A 21256-nucleotide genomic window follows, 5' to 3' on the forward strand; every position below is an offset into this window, starting at 1 on the left:
AATAAAGAAAAGTAGTGGGGGCATCTTATTTTGATGTTGGAAGTATTTTCCAGAAGAATTAAAAACATTAATAGTTAAAAGAGTTTCTTCTGGGAATGTGACTGGGAATGGGAAAAAGTGGGGCAGGGGACTGTTGCTTTCTATTTTAAGTTGTGCAAGGCTTATTTAACCACATAAACATATTATTTTAATAAAATAGCTTAAACATTTTTAACCATGTTACAATCTCAAAATAGCAGTTTTACCCTACTGCATTTATAAACTTAAATAATATTGAGTAAATACTTTCTGGCTATATTCTGTATTACCTCTCAGGCTACCACCTATTCAAACTTTAACCATTGCTGCAGTCTCCAAATTGGTCTTTCTTCTTCTACTCTTGCCCCTATAGTCTATTCTCAAGACTGTACAACTCCAAGAAGGTACCTTAAATTCCATATCAATAATGTCTCTGGTGGCTGGGTACAGTGGCTCAGACCTTGTAATCCCAGCAATTTGGGAGGTCAAGGTGGGTGGATGACCTGAGGTCAGGAGTTCCAGACCAGCCTGGCCAACATGGTAAAACCCTATCTCTATTTTAAATATAAAACTTAGCCAGATGTGGTGGCACACACCTGTAGTCCCAGCTACTCGAGAGGCTGAGGCAGGAGAATCGCTTGAACCCGGGAGGTAGAGGTTGCAGTGAGATGAGATTGTGCCACTGCACTACAGCCACTGCACTACAGCCTGGGCAACAGAGCAAGACTGTCTCAAGAAAAAACAAAACAAATAAAAATACTCCTGAAGCTGTGCCATGTAGTGGCACTGTCTATTCTCAGATCAAAGAGACATGTTTAGAATCTTAATCAGATCATTTCCTGAAATTGTTCAAAACCTTCCAACAGCTTCCCAGCACACCTAAATTTCAAACATCTTACCACAGCCTAAAAAATTCATATAAGCTAGCCTCTGCATACCTCTCCAGATGCAATTCTTCCCACTTTCCTCTTCTCACATCATGCTAGCCACCCTGCACCACTTTGCTGCTTTTTATAGGAAAAGCTTATTATTCTTGCTTTAGTGCTATATTGGATACTCTTTCCTCCTCTATTTCCAAGTGGCTCAGTCCTTCACTTAATTAGTCCTGATCAACAGCTACCTGCTTCTACAAGAGACTTGCCCTGACCACCCTATCTAAAATAACCACTAACACCAAACCCCCTCCCACAGTTACTCTCCCTTGGGAGGAATATACATATTTTTATCTGTTGCTTATCCATCTTCTCTACTAGAATATAAGCTTCAAAAGAGCTTTCTTGAAGCTTCAAAAGAGCTTTCTTGGGCAACATGATAAAACAGGGGGCTCCTGACTGTCCCTCCTCTCACACACTGAGAAATCAATTCTCTCCAAGAGAAAGTCAGAATCCTTTTGAAAGACTCCTGTGTACGAGACAACTGAGGAAATACCCATGTCAAAATGGGTAGAAAAAGCTGAGATATACGTGCACACTAACTCCACCCTGAGCACATAGGAAGGAAATATCAACTCCCAGCTTATTCCTGAAGGGTAATGGTCTTGTACAACATATATACTGCCCAACTTTTAGACTCCTGCTGAAGGGCTTCACCATGCCTGAGGAATGACAGGGAGAGGGCATTGGATTTCCCTCAAGCACAAAGAACAAAGGGAGTTCTGACTGCATGGTCATTTCCAGCAGTTGTAGCCCCCAAGATCAGCCCAACTTCTATAAATCGCATAGCAAATAAAGAATAAGCTTATTTGAGCCTAAATAGGAAGCATGGCACTCCCTTTGCCCCAGAGACAATTCCAGACCCATGGAAAATCTCTCTGTGGAAAGAGATAGGAGGCCTCTGCCAGCAACAATGAAAGAGAAAGCACTCCCTAAGCCTTCTTTCCTGGCTTGCTTCTGATATACAGTCCTGCAATCTCTCATTGGAAGGAAGCTGGGGAATGGACCTCTTCATGCCTGAAGGGGAAAGTGAGCACTCTCTGTGCCTTTCTCCCTGGTTCATTTCAGTGATAACTCCCAACTAGAAATCTCTTCCTACTAGAGGGGTGTGAGACTTCTGCTTGCCTTAATGCCAGAGTGGGCACTCCTTGATCTCTCTTCTCTAACTTGCTTCAGCAATAAATCTGCGTCTGCAGACTCTCCCTGGGAGTAGTTTCTGCATGCATCAAGTGTTCCAACTTTTACAGCCTTCACCTGAGTGACTGGCTCCTAAATCACCTAGCTCTGGAAGTTGATGGAGCTCTACACTGCTGGTTTCCCAGACCAGAGAGAACAAAAGTGACTTTTAAACTTGCAAACCTTCAGCAACTATCTCCCCAGGTTAAAAGTGAGCAGTCTGACCAAGAATACAGGATTCCTCCTCAGACTCTCTCCTTAGTGTAGGGCAGAATGAATGGGTGATACACTCCAGCTCTGCACTTCTCAAAGGAGGAACAGGAATATACATTTAACAGTCTAACGTCTCCAGCTACATCTCAAGAGGCTGTCTTCTCTCACCTCTCTCAAGGCAATATCATGACTTGACACTCTAATTTCCTGGGAGCCACTAAGAACGAAGACAGCAGGTTGGACAAACACAAAGAGCTTAGAACACAGAATCCCTGATTGGAAAGAAAGATCTTTTATGCAAGACCACTCTAACAAGACAGGAAGGGGTGGTTCTCTTATCTAATGCACAGAAACGAACACAGAGAGTCAAGGAAAATAACTAACAGAAAGATGTTCCAAATAAAAGAACAAGACACATCTCCTGAAGCTTATGCTAATGAAATGGAGATATGTGTCTGACCAGACAAGGAATTCAAAAGGACAGTCATAAAGATGCTCACCAAAGTAACGAGAACAATATAACAAATTGGTAATTTCAATGAAGAGACAGAACATATTAAAAAGTACTAAACAGAAATCATTGTGCTAAAGACTAATAAGTGAACTCAAAAATTCAATAGACAGGTTGAATAGCAGCCTAGGTCAAGAGGAAGAGAAGCTTAGCAAATTTAAAGACAAAAATCATTGGAAATCATCGAATCTGAGGAGCTAAATGAAAAAAGAATGAAAAAGACTGAAGATAACCTAAGGGAATTATGGAACACCATCAAGTGAATAAAGTATGCATTATCAGAGTACCAGAGGGAGAAAACAGAAAGGGATACAAACCATATTTAAAGAAATAATGACAGAAAACTTCCCAAGTCTAGGGAAGAAATTAGAAATCCAGATCCAAGAACCTCAATGGATACCTAATATGACGAATCCAGAGAGCCACAATAAGACACATTATAATCAAATTGTTATAAATAAATAAAAAATATTGTTTCTAAAGTGAAAAGAGAAAATATTGAAAAATCTGCATGAGAAAGTGACTTGTTACATACAAAGGAACTTCTATAAGACTACTAGCAGATTTTTCCAAGAGAAACCCTGAAGACCAGAAGTAGATGGGATAATATATTCAAAGAGCTAAAAGGAAAAAAATAAAAAATAAATAAAAAATAAAACTGCCAATAGTATTATACCCAGCAAATCTGTCCTTCAAAAATGTAGGGGAGATAAAACTTACTCAGACACACAAAAGCTAAAGGAATTTATCACCACTAGACCTCTTTACAAAAAAAAAAAAAAAGCTAAAATGTGTCATTCATGCTAAAGGAGAAGACCACTAAGGGGCAACACAAAAATATCAAACTCACTGGTAAAAGTAGGTATGTAATAAAACACAGAACACTCTTATACTATAATGGAGTTGTGAAAACCAAATATATCTCCAGTATGAAGATTAAAAACCAAACTATTAAAAGCTAGAGCTTTAATAATTTGCTAAGTGACACAAACAATAAAAGATACAAAATGTGTCATGAATAATAAATTGTGAAGGGGGAAAAAAGTAAAAGTATAGAGTTTGTGCAAGTGATCAAAGTTATTATCAGCTTTAAAGAGCCTGTTATTAGTATAAAATGTTTTATGGTAGCCTCACGGTAACCACAAGGCAAAAACCCTTAGTAGATACAAAAAACGAAAGCATTCAAAGCATACCATAGAGAAATCCTCAAACCACAAAAGAACACAGCAAGAGAAGAAGAGAGGAACAAAGGATCTACATAACCAGAAAATAATTAACAAAATTCAATAGTAAATCCTTACCTATCAATAATTACTTTGAAAATAAATGGGTTAAACTTTCTGATCAAAAGACATCAAATAGCTTAGTGGATTTAAAAAAAAAAAAAAAAAGATGCAACGACCCAACTATATGCTTCCAAAAAGAGACTAATTTCATCTCTAAGGACACATACAGATTCAAAGTGAAGGGAAGAAAAAAGATATTCCACACAAATGAAAACTAAAAGAGTGCAGGGGTAGCTATACATATCAGGCAAAATAGACTTTAAATCAAAGAGACAAAGAAGGTCATTATGTAATAATAAAGGGATCAATTTATCAAAAAGTTATGATAATTGTAAATATATACGCATAGAAACAGAGTAGAAAGATGGCTACCAGAGACTGGAAGGAGTGGGAGGGATGGAGAAAGGGGAGATGTTGATCAAAGGGTACAAAATTTCATTTGAACTGGAAGAATAAATTTTAGTGATCTACTGCACTGCATGGTGACTGACCAGTTAATAATTACGTATTGTATATTTCAAAATTGGTACACAAATAGATTTTTAACAACCTCACCACAAAACGAAGGTAAGTTGGTGAGGTGACGGATATGTTAATTAGATTGACCAAATCATTCTACAATGTATACACAGATTAAAGCATCACATTGTACCAGACATACACAACTGTTATTTGTCATTTAAAAATAAATTAATAAAAAGGGCTATCTTGTCCATGTCTATATTCCAATGTCTATATTCTAGTGCCTGAAATAGTTCCCACCACATGAAATCTGTTCAAATATTGCCTCAACATTTGTTGATAAATGCAGTATGCTTTATAGCAGGAAACATTTTTCCCTGAATGTAAATTATTACAAAATGTTAACAGGAAACTTTTTGAAGATATAGTCCAGGTCAGACACTGCACTAAGTGCTTTTCAGAAATTATTTTATATATCTTCCCATCATCTCAGTGAAGCAAGTATTAATCATTTTATAGATGAAGATAAAGCAATTTAGAAAGGACAAAGAAGAGTAGAACTTTACTGCAGATAGGGTCCTAAGATAGAAAATTGAAAATGGAAAAGTCAAACAAAGACAGGGGACAATGGAGGAGGGGAGAGATTGCCAGAGTGCTAAAAAAAGATAATGGTGATCAAACTTTATAGGAATTCTTACAGTGTTGCACACTTTAATCATGTAACTTTAAATTTTCATAATTACTTGAACATTTTGGCCTCCCTCTCTGTCATTTTAGGTGTTCCAGTCAAAAACAATGAGATTCATTATAGGAACCTTTGTTTCATCAAAGAAAGCTTTATACAAAAGCTTATAATATGAAACATGTCAAAACACAGTGGACCTAAAGCAAGGATGAGAGAACAAGAATGGGCTTTATCTCAGTCTCCCTACTTACTACTGCTTGAGAATATATGCAATCCTTCTGGGTAAGAAAAGAAGAGCTTCAGAAGTGTAGGCTAAAGTTGTCTTGCTATATTTCAGAATTTTTTCTTATGATATTCAGCATTTTGTAAGCCTTTTTAACTAAGCAGTATTTTTAGTTTTAGTTTTTCTAGAGAACCAAATTAAGGCTCTCATCTCTTTAAATAAAATTTGGAATGCATTTTCCTAAATATGTTAAACTAGTAAGAATACAAGTTTCATGGTAGCAGAATTTATTTTTCCCATGTTCTAATAAAAAATTCCATGCAGACCCAGAAAAAAAAATTAAATAGGGTAACAACATTGTAAACTAAAGATAAAACTGTAACCCAATTTCCCGAGGAATGTCCACTGACATCACGACCTAAGAACAAAACTAGAGACATAGCCTCTTAAAACACATGTGTCCTGCACTTTCAATCAGAATAGTAAGCACAACCATAAGGAAGGCGAAGGAAATGTTACATTGTTTCACCTTATCTGTCCCTAGCTCCAGGAAAGGAGTACAGAAATGCCCTTAAAGGCCGGGCACGGTGGCTCAAGCCTGTAATCCCAGCACTTTGGGAGGCCGAGACGGGTGGATCACGAAGTCAGGAGATCGAGACCATCCTGGCTAACACGGTGAAACCCCCTCTCTACTAAAAAATACAAAAAACTAGCCAGGCGAGGTGGTGGGTGCCTGTAGTCCCAGCTACTAGGGAGGCTGAGGCAGGAGAATGGCGTAAACCCGGGAGGCGGAGCTTGCAGTGAGCTGAGATCCGGCCACTGCACTCCAGCCTGGGCGATAGAGCAAGACTCCGTCTCAAATAAAAAAAAAAAAAAGAAAGAAATGCCCTTAAACACAGGCAGCCAAATGCCTCCCTAAGGAAAATGATCTTTGGATAAAGTAAAACCCAACTACTGTACTTGGCATTTTGTTTTCTAGATATATATATATTTTTAAATGGAGTCCATATAGCAAAAGGCACAAAACAATTTTTTTAAATACTTTAAGTTGGGGGATACACATGCAGAACGTACAGGTTACACAGGAATACATGTGCCATAGTGGTTTCCTGCACCCATCAACCCATCATCTACATTAGGTATTTCTCCTAATGCTCTCCCTACCCTAGACCCCCAACCCAACAGGCCCAGGTGTGTGATGTTCCCCTCCCTGTGTCCATGTGTTCTCACTGTTCAACTCCCACTTATGAGTGAGAACATGTGGTGTTTGGTTTTCTGTTCCTGTATTAGTTTGCTGAGGATGATGGTTTTCAGCTTCATCCATGCCCCTGCAAGGGACATGAACTCATCCTTTTTTATGGCTGCATAGTATTCCATGGTGTACATGTGCCACATTTTCTTTATCCAGTCTATCATTGATGGGCATTTTTGGTGGTTCCAAGTCTTTGCTATTGTAAATAGTGCCACAATAAACATGTGTGTGCATGTGTCTTTATAGCAGCATGATTTATAATCCTTTGGGTATATACCCAATAATGGGATTGCTGCGTCAAATGGTATTTCTGGTTCTAGATCCCAGAGGAATTGCCACACTATCTTCCACAATGGTTAAACTAATTTACATTCCCAACAACAGTGTAGAAGCATTCCTGTTTCTCCACATCCTCTCCAACATCTGTTTCCTGACTTTTTAATTATCGCCATTCTAACTGGCATGAGATGATATCCCACTGTGGTTTTGATTGCCATTTCTCTAATGACCAGTGATGATGAGCTTTTCATGTTTGTTGGCTGCATAAACGTCTTCTTTTGAGACGTGTCTGTTCATATCCTTCACCTACTTTTTGATGGGGTTGTTTTCTTCTTGTAAATTTGTTTAAGTTCTTTGTAGATTCTGGATATTAGCCCTTTGTCAGATGGATAGATTGCAAAATTTTTCTCTCATTCTGTAGGTTACCTGTTCACTCTGATGATAGTTTCTTTTGCTGTGCAGAAACTCTTTAGTTTTATTAGATCCCATTTATCAGTTTTGGCTGTTGTTGACATTGCTTTTGGTGTTTTAGTCATCAAGTCTTTGCCCATGCCTGTGTCCTGACAGACAGCCAAATCATGAGTGAACTCCCATTCACAATCGCTACAAAGAGAATAAAATACCTAGGAATACAATTTACAAGGGATGTGAAGGACCTCTTCAAGGAGAACTACAAACCACTGCTCAAAGAAATAAGAGAGGACACAAACAAATGGAAAAACATTCCATGCTCATGGATAGGAAGAATCAATATCGTGAAAATGCCCAACTACCCAAAGTAATTTATAGATTCAATGCTATCGCCATCAAGCTACCACTGACTTTCTTCAGAGAATTAGAAAAAACTACTTTAAATTTCCAATGGAACCAAAAAAGAACTCAAATAGCCAAGACAACCCTAAGCAAAAAGAACAAAGTTGGAGCCATAACGCTAACTGACTTCAAACTATATCACGAGGCTACAGTAACCAAAATGGCATGGTACTGGTACTGAAACAGATATATAGACTAATGGAACAGAACAGAGGCCTCAGAAATAACCCCACACATCTACAACCATTTGATCTTTGACAAACCTGACAAAAACAAGCAATAGAGAAAGGATTCCCTATTTAATAAATGGTGTTGGGAAAACTGGCTACCATATGCAGAAAACCAAAACTGGACCCCTTCCTTACACCTTATACAAAAATTAACTCAAGATGGATTAAGGACTTCAATGTAAAACCTAAAACCATAAAAACTCTAGAAGAAAACCTAGGCAACAAATTTTTTTAAAAAAACAGAAAACACTGAACAAAACAGAAAATAAGATTGAACATATCAATGGTAACTAATAAAATGCTTAAACCCTCTTATTAAAGCATAGACTAGGCATAAATTGTTGCATAATTTTCCTCAATACAAAGCAATCCGGAAATGTGAGTGTGTACACATTTACAGATGTATGTGTACATATGTGTTTACATTAGATGCATAACTAGGTGAATATAAGAGTGTAGTTATATATGTATTATGGATACTTTTCAATATCTCTGACAAACTCCACCAAAAGAAAGTAAAATCAGTGTTAAATCTGAACAAAGTAGAATCCTTGTCCTATATACACAGTAAGTAGATCAAGGAAGTTAATTTTCAGTGATTGTAAGTGTATACTCATGAATCTTTACATAACTAAGAGACTGGAATCAAAACATATGAATTAAATATGGCTAGAAATGCAAAATAAATTAATACAATTAATAAGATAATTTAATCAAAGAAGACAAAAATAAGACAGGAATGATTACTATAATAATGCTAATTATTAGATATATAGCAAACTTTTAATCTTAAAATCTGTACACTAATTTGTGATGAAACACTTAAATTACATACAACAAGGCTAAGTACCATAAGCAACATTCTCTGTCAACATAAAATTGAAAATCTATTACTAAAGAGAAAACAAATTTTTCAACTGCAATTTCTAAATTACTATTCTGATTAAATATGTAAGTACTGGTTCGAGAAAAATAGTAAAATCAGAAATGAGAATATTTAAATAAAAATGTTTTATAACGTAAGGACTGAGGCCAAACTGCACTTAAGAGATAAATTCATAGCTTTCATATATTCTCATTATCTTATTACAAAACTGAAAATAAAGTGACCCTAAAAGAGAAGCTGGATGACAGAACCACTCTCTCATGTCTCTCTCCCATTCCCTTGGTCCTCTTTAAAAGCAACAGCAAAAGACAACCCTAAGGGAAACAGGAAGAAAGGATACAAACTATTGATTTCTAAAATAGTAGAAGTTAAAAGTTATCAGATATAACTTTAAAAAAAAAAAACAAAAAAAGGAGTCTGGCCAGGTGCAGTGGCTCATGCCTGTAATCCCAGCACTTTGGGAGGCTGAGGCGGGTGGATCACTTGAGGTCAGGAGCTCGAGACCAGCCTGGCCAACATGGCAAAACACCATCTCTACTAAAACATACAAAAATTAGCCAGGCGTGGTGGTGCACACCCGTAATCCCAGCTACTTGGGAGGCTGAGGCAGGAGAATCACTTGAACCTGGGAGGGAGAGGTTGCAGTGAGCCAGAATTGTGCCACTGCACTGTAGCCTGGGCGACAGAGTAAGACACCATGTCAAAAAAAAAAAAGGAACCCAGCAAATCTAATTTTATATTTATTTTTTCTTTTGAGACAGGGTCTCACTTTGTCACCTAGGCTGGAGTGCAGTGGTGCTATCACAAATCATTGTAGCCTTAACCTCTTGGGCTCATGTGATCCTCCTACTACAGCCTCCTGAGTAGCTGGGACCGCAGGCATGAGTCACCATGCCTGACTAATTTTTCTATTTTTTGTACAGACTGAGTCTCACTGTGTAGCCTAGGCTGGTCTTCAACTCCAGGGCTAAGCGATCCTTCCACCCCACCCTCCCAAAATGCTAGGATTACATGTATTAGCCACTGCACTCCATATATATATAATACGTGTGTGTGTGTGTGTGTGTGTATATATATATGTATATCAGGAAGAATATAATCTAAAATAAGACTTATAGCCAATATAAAGGATATTGGAAAAATAAGCGAAAAATATGCTAATAGATTTGAAAATAGCCAATTTTCTGAAATCATGCAATTATATTTTAATTTTGAATAAGAAGAAAAAGCAATAGGGTAAAGAAAACAGGGTGTGAATGTAGGTAATTTCACGAGTAAATTCTTTCAAAACTTCATTTTTCAGATGATTTATGTACTAAAAACAAAACAAAAAAACTATTCTAGCGCACATATAAAGGTAAAATGTTTCTCAGTTAACACCATTATCGATAGACCTTTCTCTTATGAACATACGTGTAAAAACTAAAAGTACAGGAAACTCAAAGTCAACGGTATGTTAAAAAAAAATCATAATCAGGTAGAAATTACCTGAGAAATGCAAATATGCTTTAATAATAGGAAATCTAGTAATCTGATCTGTCACATCAGTAAAACAAAACTAGGCATTCACCTCTATTAATACAAAAATGGAATTTGATAACATTCAGTATCAATTATTGATATATTTTATCTTAATGTAATTTCTGAAAAAGGATAAACAATAAAGAATACCAAGAATTCTATCCAAGAATCCTAACCAACCGTATATTCACTGGTAAAGCACCAAAGCATTGCCTGGTGAATACTGAATCAAAACAAGGGTTTTGGCAACAAGTACAAATACTGTTCTGTTCTAAAGAGTATGGTGACATGTGAAACCAAAGAGGTATAGCTATTGGACAGGACCAGACAAAAGCCATCACTGTCAACAGATGATTCAACTGCCTACCTAGAAAATCTAAAAGGATCAACACTGAAGACAGCAATTAAGTAAAATCAATGACTAGTTAATAACATTAAAAAGCTTCCCATTTATCGATGAGATGATTAAAAAAGATGTCACAATAAGAAAAAATATAAAATATAAAAATATCTTGATTATAAATGCAAGAGATCTATATGATCAAACCTTCAAAAAGTTACAAACAGTCTTGACTAGCTGAAGATACCAGATGCTCCTAGAAGGCTGAATATAGTAAAAATATCATTGTTTCCCCAATCGGTTTAATTAACAACTAGAAATGATAGCATCTAATCAGGAGCATGTACTTTACAGGCATCTCATTTCATCACAACAGAAATCCTATGAAGTCATTATCAACATTTTACTAAAGGAGTAGTCAGGCCCCAGAAAGATGAAGTGCCTTGTTCACACAGTGAATAAGTGAGAAGATGAAGCCCAGGCCCTCTGAAGACAGCACTTTCCTAACAAAGATGCTATACTACTGCACTATTTTTTAAAAATGGCACTTTGGGAGGCTGAGGTGGATAGATCATGAGGTCAAGAGATCAAGACCATCCTGGTCAACATGGTGAAACCCCATCTCTACTAAAAACACAAAAATTAGCTACTCCGGGGGCTGAGACAGCAGAATCACTTGAACCCAGGAGGCGGAGGTTGCAGTGAGCAGGGATCGCGCCACTGCACTCCAGCCTGGTGACAGAGTGAAACTCCATCTCAAAAAAAAAAAAAAGTGGGAAGGGAAGGAAGAATGATACAAGTAAAAAATTCCTGACACAGAAGAGAGGGAAATAACCATACCAGAAATTAAAATACAAAGTTGCCATAAGTTAAAACTACACGATAATTTGAAAAAAGAATTAAATTAATAAACTTACAGACATGCAACCTATAATTATTGAACATTAGCCCACAAGAGGATTTCTGCTTGTTTTCTTACTATATCTGCAGAACATATTGGATAGTGTTAAATTCAGATACTCAGGACTCAATAAATAGTTTACCAAGGAAATAATTAATGTTTAATTGGGCCATAATGCTTAGTAATGAAAGCAGAGGTTCATCAAAAGTCAAGCTGCAGGCCGGGCATGGTGACTCACACTTGCAATCCCAGCTTTTTGGGAGGCCAAGGCGGGCAGATCACTTGAGGCCAGGAGTTTCAGACCAGCCTGGCCAACATGGAAAACCCCCGTCTCTACTAAAAATACAAAAAAATTAGCTGGGCATGGTGGTGCACACCTGTAATCCCAGCTACTCGAAAAGCCGAGGCATGAGAATCACTTAAATGCGGGAGGTAGAGGTTGCAATAAGCCAAGATGGCACCACTGCACTCTGGCCTGTGCAACAGAGTGAGACTCTGTCTCAAAAAAAAAAAAAAAAAAAAAAAGGACTGGGGGCAGTGGCTCACGTAGGTAATCCTAGCACTTTGGGAGGCCAAGGTGGACAGATCACAAGGCTGGTTTGAGACCAGCCTGGCTAATATGGTGAAACCCCATCTCTACTAAGAATACAAAAATTAGTCAGACATGGTGACATGTTCCTGTAGTCCCAGCTACTAAGGAGGCAGGAGAATCACTTGAACCAGGAGGCGGAGGTTACGGTGAGCCAATATCATGCCACTGCACTCTAGCCTGGGCAATGGAGCAAGACTCCAGCTCAAAAAAAAAAAAAAAAAAAAAAAGAAAGAAAGAAAAGAAAAGAGGAAAAAGATACTAGCCTACACATACTCATTCTCACAAGCAATCAGAAAGGAGCAAATTAAATATCTCAGCTATTAGACTGACAAAGACAGGCTTTAAATTTTCAGGCTCTTTGCCCCAGTAATATTTTCATTATAAAAATCCATCACTAACTTGAAGGTATAAAATGAAAGTACTGAAACCACGTCTACAAAGTGGTATGATAAAAGTTTCAAGAAGCAAAGCAGAGCATTAATAATGCTGTACAAAGTAAAAGGCTCCCAAACACAAACCAATGTACCTTTTTAATAAAATTTGAGGAAAACAGAAGCTTTTCCTTACTGTCCACCTAATGTTATAATTTTGGACATAGCAGAATTTAAATTGTTTAAGTCATTTTAATTATTTAATAAGACAATTATGTTAGAACAACTTCTAAAGTTTACTTTTTGGAAAACCTGTATGCATTACTACTACCTATACTGAGGAAACAGGTTACCCACTAACGGTCTCGTAGGATCTTTGTGAGCTGTATTGTTCAGTTAGGAATTAATGAGTGTCAGCTCCAACTTGGAGATTTCACTGTATTCTTCCCAGTTCATTTTGGAATAGAAAGCAACACTCATGCTTACCCTTAGCATTCGATATATATTTTCCATTGCTAATGTGGTGATTTATCTATAGTTTTACAATGAATAAAAGGCACTACTGTGAATATAATTCAAAAGCCTCCAGCATAGCACCTAGACACCTTTTATAAGTCTAAATAAATATGCACCAGCCTCTCCACCTTATCGACTGCACAAACTCTAGAATATTTGTTTTTTGTTCCCTGCTTCGAGTATCCCTATTACCTTTTCCTGCACATGGAATACCAGCTTAATTAGTAATCTTACTTGCTATTGCAAATACTTTCATAGGTGAAAGTAAGCCATTTTTCTGTACCTTCTCTTTAGAACAGTGGTTCTCAACCTTGGCTGCACACTGAAATCACCTGGGAAGCTTTAACACTACACCCCCTGAAACTGATTTAATTACCTTGGGGTACAACCTGGGTAATGAGATTGTTGTTAAAGCTCTCCAGATGATTCTAATGTGCAGTTAAGATAAGAATCACACTTCTTAATCATATCAAAATTTTTGGGTAACTGAAACACAGTGAACATAGAATGAAATATTACAGATTTTGGACAACAATTCCATAATTTGATGTTTAAATGTTCTTCAAACCCTAGAAAATATGCCATTTGTCCCATTGATATGTACACTATTTAAAATTATTAGGTCTTTCCTAGGCTAAAAACTGAAATAGCAATGTCACATGACTATGCAATCCACCTCTTCCTTCCCAAAGGTCTCGATTAATTTGAAACGAATATAAAGTAGCACAATCAGTCAAAAGTGGTCTACCTCACCAGCAAATGACAAAGAATTTTCCATTCAGAATTCCCAGACTTTATAATCTGGCCATCAGCTTTCCTATTTTGTTTTGAAAGTCTTTAATGACCTTACAAACTGTGTTTATTTTGTAAGAGTACGAATGAAGAGAGCTGTTTCCATTAAAAGCAAAACAAAACAAAACTGAAAAGGGAAAACACACCATTAAAATATTTTATTTCACTTTATAAGCAGTCATTATATATCAAAATTGCAGCTGATTTCATTTCTGAAGTAAAGAAGCAAATGACAACAACACTTAATCCGTCTGAGTTCTCATTACCACAACTCATTCCACCAAATTAAGTGCTGTGGTCTCAGGATACTGGAAGGTTAAAAGAATCAGCTGAAGCAACAAGCAATTTTCCCTAAGATACTGTTTTAAGTCCACTGTGAGGTTTTAATATGTGGTTTCCAACTCACTCCCCACAGGGCAAGGTATTCCCTATAATTAAAAGCAGCAAATAACACAACTCATCTCTTCTGTACTGGGACCTTAATGTATCAAAGCCAAAGGAGCACAAAAGATAAATCACCCTATCTCCCTAAGAGTATGGCATTTTGGACTATCACCAGACCTGCTGGAAACCTGCAGGCCAGAAAGAAAGGCATACTATGGGGCTTCAACACTGAAAACTTGTCTCTAGGGCTTGCTAGAAACATTAGGAAAGTGTTACTTTGAATTCACTAGTTTTACACCAACATTTATTACCATTTTCATGGCTTTCTTTAGGGAAATAAAGTAAGTTTCAGAGGTCTCAAAACATGTTTAGGAACACTAGATCCCACTTTCCCACAGAAAAGTAAAAAACCCTTTCACATTGTCTTTATATTATCTTTACTCCATCCTATACCTCACTAATTCGTTAAGGCATAGACTGAATCTGAGACTTACATGTTTACAACAGACATCAAACTAGTCAGAAGATGAAAACAAAATAAAACCCAGAAAGTACCACTGTGTCCAAAGGGAGATAAAAGTGGCCACTTTATAGCAGTTACAACATTCAAATGAGCAAGTTGGAGGTATATTATTTCACCCAATACTATTTCCCCACAATGTTCTTCTCCAGATCAATTTTACCTGTTTACTTCCCCACTATCTGCAATTTCACAGTATTATTTAGATACATTTCTGAAACTTAGAATTATCACAGAAAATTATGCAAAGTGGTAGGAGTGATTATACAAAATGGTTTAATAAGGCACAATTTAGTGTGGTTACAGCGGAGACACACACTGAAACATAAAAAAAAATAGGTATATGAATTATATGGAAGGTTAGTAGGTTCCATTTTAATACCCTTTTATTTCCAGTTAAAAAATACATAAAAACTCAAATAATGAAAAGAGCAGTGACTAGAAACCTATGGATTCTAACCAAAACTACCAGCAGTTTAAGTCACATACATCTTAAATACTGTTATGAATTTAGAACTCAAGTCTGTGAACTCACATTTATGAGTAAAGGTACTTAATCTCTTCTATGTTGGTCATTATGCTTATCAGGATCTCCCTAACTTTCAAACCACCAAGGAACCCTTTTGTTACTTTTTCCTCCAAGGTCTCAATGTTTTTCTAAAGTCTAACAAACAATTGTCTTTATTAATTAGTACCTGATTTGTATTATTGTTTTTCTAGTTTCAACACTGACCCTACCTTTAACCAAAGATCTAGAACCATCAAAAGTTAATCATCATCATTATTAGCACTGGGGTGCTGCAAAATCAAGGTAAATCAGCATTAGAGGCTTAAGCACTATCACTACTGATGTCATTTTTCAATCACTGTTTGTTAGTTCATATTCATATCATGTGTGAACCCCTGGATATGTTCACTTAGGAGATGTAGCACCTGGAAAGGCACTCTGTCACAGTGTGTAGCCCATATGCACCCCCCGAATTTTCTGTAAAACCATCAGTGGTCAGAGGGCTTGAATGTCATAAACCAACCAGTATTATTCCTCGAAATTGAAACAGTCTAGACAAAAGCAAAGAAATTCATGTGTTTGTTAACTGTGTTTAATGCTAAGCTTTCTCAAATAGCTCGTAGACACAACCTCTTACCAACTTTGTGGACCATTTTAGCCAAGTGAAAAAAATAAATAACAGGCTGCTCAGCTCTGGTTCATAGAAACTCAACAGCTCTGATAGTGAAAGGGCTTTGACTGAAAAGAAACCTGACTCCTGGCCTGCTGGGTAAAGCTCTTACCTTTGTGATTAATTTTCTTCATAAAATTAGGACCCTTTCAGATCTCAGTTTCTGAGTCTCTAAATTCTTGAAGTTGAGAGAAGTGAGTAAGCAGCAATATTCATTTCAAAGACAACAATTTAAGCTATTAAATCTTTTTACTGGATGCCTGACTACTTGAAGATACAGAATAAAATGTACAATGGAATAGTGATTTTGCAATTACCTTGTTACTTCTTTTAAATAATCTAACTGTATAATGCAAGACTTCAAGTAAGTTTTGGCATTACTTATTAGCTTGTGCATCAAATTCACATGAACATAAATTCCCATTTCATTTTGCCCTAAGAGGAAACCAGACTGCCAAAAGTTACTCCAGCTCCCTTTAGTAAGCAGCACATTTTTTAAAAGGTGGGGGAGGGTTGAATAAAGTAAATACTTAGGTTGCTTGGCATTCATCTTAATAAAAACTAAAAGTAATTCACAAAAGTTAATCTGTGCTCTAAGCATTTAGAATACGGAAATTCCTAAGGATTCTATTTTTTTTTCATAGAATATATAGTATTTTGCTTTTTTTTTAGTTTGAAATTGTCTTTGGTAATGCCTCGATAAGGTTATAACAATAGTCTCCTCAGTAGCATTATGAATGCACCTGCTCGCCAATTCAAATAATTTTGAACAAATATTTAAACAGAAGGAGTCAGAGAAAACTGCACTATTTGAACAGCAAAGGGAGGGTCCACTTCATTAACAAAATGCAACAAGTATTCACAGTATAAATCAACTCGTAGTAAATCTGCAAACGCATCTTCAAGAATAATATTGCAGGGAGAAAATAATCTCAATTTTACCAAACATTATTTTTACACTTTAATACATTAAAAATAGGCTTAAATGCAATATGAATGGTAAAACTAGAGACTGGATGATATGAACTCATACCACAACATATACAAAAAATTTTAGTTTAAGAATGACTATTGAAGCTGACAGTCGCTTGACTAGAATTGAGAAGAGGCCACGGTGACTGCCTCAGAACAGACTCAACTGGAGCAACTGATTAGGAAGTATGGGATTCATTCAGGAGTGGAGTAGCAGGCTCATAAAAACACTGCAGGGCATTCAAAACTTACCTGAGTAATGGTGGTTTTAACTGTGTCAATTTATTTGGGATTGGGAAATGCTATTATGACCCATTTCTCTTCTCCAACATGAGGAGTCTCCCTAGGATCTCGAGATCTCTTCCATCTGTAACATTCTGTGACTCAATACCTAGGGCTAGGTTACCTAAAGGATCTGTTATTAGTCTCCAGCTGTAGGGAAATATTCCATAAGGATTCCCAGAGAATAAATGATTCCAAAATGGTTGCTCAGTTTGTGTTTTAAAAAGTTGGATAAGACCACCTAAAATTTTTTCTAAGAGGACAGATCTTAAGCATACAATAGTGTTAACTATAGGTGGTTTCATAGGTGTATACTTATCCCCATGATACTTACACACCTATAAAACCACCAATAGTTAGGGTTGAGTGGTATGTATAGCTTTTTACATTCAATCATACCTCAAAAAATAAAGGTTAGCTAAATGGGGGTGGGAGAGTGTAGGGAGACTGAATTTACTCTGAACTACTCAAAACCTCTCCAAATTTCTAAAAATGTCTCACACACTGAAGTTAGTATTTCACAAAACTAATAAATGTCTGTGCATCTAGGTATGCCTTGAACAGACTACAACCTCTCTGGATCTCTAGGTCTTATCACAAACTGAGGGAACTGTTAACGATTTCTACAGAACCTTCCATTCAGCATTCTATTAAAAAGATTTCCTAGAGTTTCTATTGTAAACATTTAACCACTTAGGACAATTTGAGTCATTACTCCTGTCTGCTACAGAACATCAGGCCCCTGGGGTCTTGTTTTGAAACTCAAGTTGGCCGGCCTTTCACCTGAAACAAACTTCTTACCTTTTGGGGGAGAAAAAGCATTTTGCTCCCCAAAAAAGCATTTGGAAAACATTTGTTATGAAGTGGTCATGCACCAATCCTTTATCTTTCATCAGTAAGAATGTATTTCATTAATTAGGCCTGCCCAGATCAGAAATTACTTACCCACAGACACTTTACAAAGCTGCATGCCTTCTTCGGTGTTTGGATTTGATGTCCTGGTTGTATGGCAATATAGGAAACGTATGAATTTAACTTTTTTATTCACTGAGGAAAATTTCTACCCCTCTTAAGTGAAGATTTCTCTCTACCTAAGATAAGTACTCAGGCTCCACCTGTTTCGCCTAGCTACACCACTCATTCAGACCCTCGGCAAACCCAGCTCTGGCAATATCACGCCAGGCTAGGTGGACAGGAATGCACCAGTGCTGTGGGAAATTAAAGTTGGTGGGAGTCGCATTCTAATCCGGCCAGAGCTGCGCCTGCCGGGTGCAACCGCGGCACGGCCGGCGCTATTGGTCTCTGTCTCATGGATGGTGAGCTGACAGCTCCTGCCAGCCCAGGCGGGGAGGAGGAGAAGAGGTGTCCGCTGCAGCCCCATACCCGGCGGGTGAAAGCACCGTCTTGTCCCCAAAGATTCCTCTGCCCTCAAAGACTAACAAAAATACGGTGTCCTGCGTTTCGCAGAAGGACGGGAGGCGTCCAGAGCTCTCCCGGGAGAAAACCCCAGGGAGAAGTGGTGGCAGGAGGCGCCCGGTCCCGCAACTCACCTTCTGCTGCCTCCGGGCCATGTCGGTGGGCTGTTTGGCGTTGAAGGGGTACGCGATGCACCTCACGACGAAGACGTAGAGCTGCAGGCGGATCCTCCGCTCCTGCTCATCGTCCAGCTGCCGCTCGGGCTCGTCTCGCCCCTCGCTGAGCACAGAGGGGCTCGGGCTCACGGATCTGGCCGCGCCGCCGCCGCCGCCCGCGCGCCCTGGCGCGTCCCGCCGCCCTTCCCGAGTCGGGGCCGGCGGAGCTCGCTGCGAGCCGCCGGCCGCCACCAGCACATCGCGGCTCTCCTCTTCCAGCCCCTCGTCCGACTCCTCTTCGCTGGAAGACGGGTCCAGCATGGTGCTCGGGAATCCCCGCCGCTCGGCCCGCGGTCCCCAGGCGCCTCACCCCCGGCGGCTGCGCCCGCGGGTCTGAGGGAGCCGCGGAGCTGGCTGCAGCGGCCCCAGAACGAAAGGAAAACTGGCCAGGGCTTTCCGGACACGTCGAGTTAGATTCAGGAGTGTTTCCTACCACCAGGGCGAAAGGGGCGGGCAGGAGCCGGGAGGAGGACTGGGAGGGGGGAGAGGGGGAGCCGCCGGGATTGAATAGGCGGAGTTAGCGTTGGGGGTGAGCTTGAGCGCCTCAGGAATTGCTCCGCCAGCCCGGGGCGCGCCGACCCAGCGGTTCCCCAGAGCCCGCCAGCAGAGGCAGAGCGGCCCGAGCGCCTGGACGCAGGTGGGGAACCTGTGGCGCTTACTACAAGCAACACGTGGAATTGAATGTCGAGGAGCCGCGCGGGGCCGCGGGGTGCGCGTGCGCGTGCGCGCGCCGCCGTTGCTGCCTGGGCCCGAGTGCCCGGGCGCCTGGTGCCCTAGCACACAGTTTGCAAAGGCGGGGAGCGGCCGAGCGCTGTAGCCCGCGTAAGCGCCCACCAGGGCTGCTTGGACTACCCTCACTCTACCACCTATGATCTTTTCTCCAGCAGGTGGAGGTGGAATGGGGAGCGGAGAGGGACTGTCCCCTAACAAGAGGTGAGGGGAAGCGGCCGAGACATCTCCCCAACCCGAACCTGCTGCCCGGGATTGAACCCCAGCGCGGAAAAGCGGGACTGGAGTCCTTCACCACGAAATATCTTTGCGACAAGACTTTGGAAAGTCTCTCTCGCTCTGCTCTGCTGCCGTTTTGATCCTCATGCTGAAGCTCAAATTATAAACGTCGAAGTAATTTTTTTTAAAAAAAGAAAACCAACGAGGCTTACTTTTTAAACTGTTCTATTCCTGCAGACTCACGGCAAGAGAGATTTTACATGTGCAAAATGACACTCTGATTCAGCTCAAACATATCTCAATTATTTTCTGGGTTGGGATGCAGTTGACTCAAAACAGGTTGTGTAGTGTAGACATTTATTCAGCAAATATTTGAGCGCCCTCCCGGTGTCCAGCACTATTAATTAGCCTTTTGCGGAGCCCACGGTGGACTAAGGCACGTAACACTCAGTCGCTGATGGTTCTGGCCTCAAGTGGGCGTCTTGTAGCTGCACCAAAGCCTGCCTTATCTGCGCAGATTTCTCAGTCCTAGTGCTGGAACCACCTAGGAGTTTCTTGTAGTAATTCTGCATCTTGCGTCCTTAGTCCTGACAGAGGGGGAAATAGGCAAAACAATGCATTCAACACCAGGTGGAGTGTGCAGCGACCAGGTGGGCAGGGAGGTGATGAAGATCAGTGGAAATGACACAGGGCAAATTAACTACCAGCTCTGAGCTCCTCTACCACCATGGTCAAACAGCAGTTTTAGCTTTTTCAGGCCACTTTCATATAGTTAGGGACACAAGAGAGACTTCTGCATTTACTGACATTCTCTCTAGATGGAGTAAAAGACAAGGAGGCATTTACTCCTGAGAAGTCTTACCTATTTGTCTTTGCCTAATCCATAGCAGGCCCCTTTGTAATAAAAGGTCTTCAGTAAGAGCATGGCTGTTGGGATGATCACAAACTGCCAAGAAATAGAAAATCTCAAACACCGATGTATTTAAAGGCAATGTTTTATTTTCGGCAAGGCAAGCAAATAGCAATCTTATTTGTCATAATATCTGATGCTTATCTAGCACTTTGCAAAGATCTGTGAAATTGTTTATCTAATACCCTCATCAAAGTAATAGCTTTCTGAGGCAGGTGATATTATTATTGACTGCCCTTTGAACCAGATATTGCACTCAGCTCTTTACATACATTATCTCACTTATTTATTTTAGTTTCCATTGTTCAGATAAGGAACCTGAGAGTTGAAGAATCCTTTCCTTAGGGTACAGAACTAGCACCTAATGCAATAAGGACTCAAAACAGTTTTCTAGTTTCAAATAGTGTCATTTTCTACTGCAATTTGCCTTGA

At 39.2% G+C, this 21256-nt stretch overlaps 1 protein-coding gene across 8 annotated transcripts in view; it reads right to left on the reverse strand.

Annotated features, from left to right (window-relative positions):
* Positions 1-19536, reverse strand: part of CADPS2 (calcium dependent secretion activator 2) — a 560307-nt gene extending 540771 nt beyond the window's left edge. For 2 of the 8 annotated variants that reach the window (XM_073009312.1, XM_073009307.1), the window contains exon 1: positions 18886-19533. In XM_073009312.1, the coding sequence (XP_072865413.1) occupies positions 18886-19227 (342 nt within the window). In that variant the 5' untranslated portion in view covers positions 19228-19533. Of the gene's footprint in view, positions 1-18885 lie in introns of all 8 variants that reach the window. The other 6 variants (XM_073009309.1, XM_073009308.1, XM_073009305.1 and 3 more) reach the window with 5 other exon arrangements.
* Positions 19537-21256: the final 1720 nt, after the last annotated feature.

This window comes from Chlorocebus sabaeus, chromosome 21 (genome assembly GCF_047675955.1).
Source record: "Chlorocebus sabaeus isolate Y175 chromosome 21, mChlSab1.0.hap1, whole genome shotgun sequence".
NCBI classification, from domain to species: domain Eukaryota; kingdom Metazoa; phylum Chordata; class Mammalia; order Primates; family Cercopithecidae; genus Chlorocebus; species Chlorocebus sabaeus.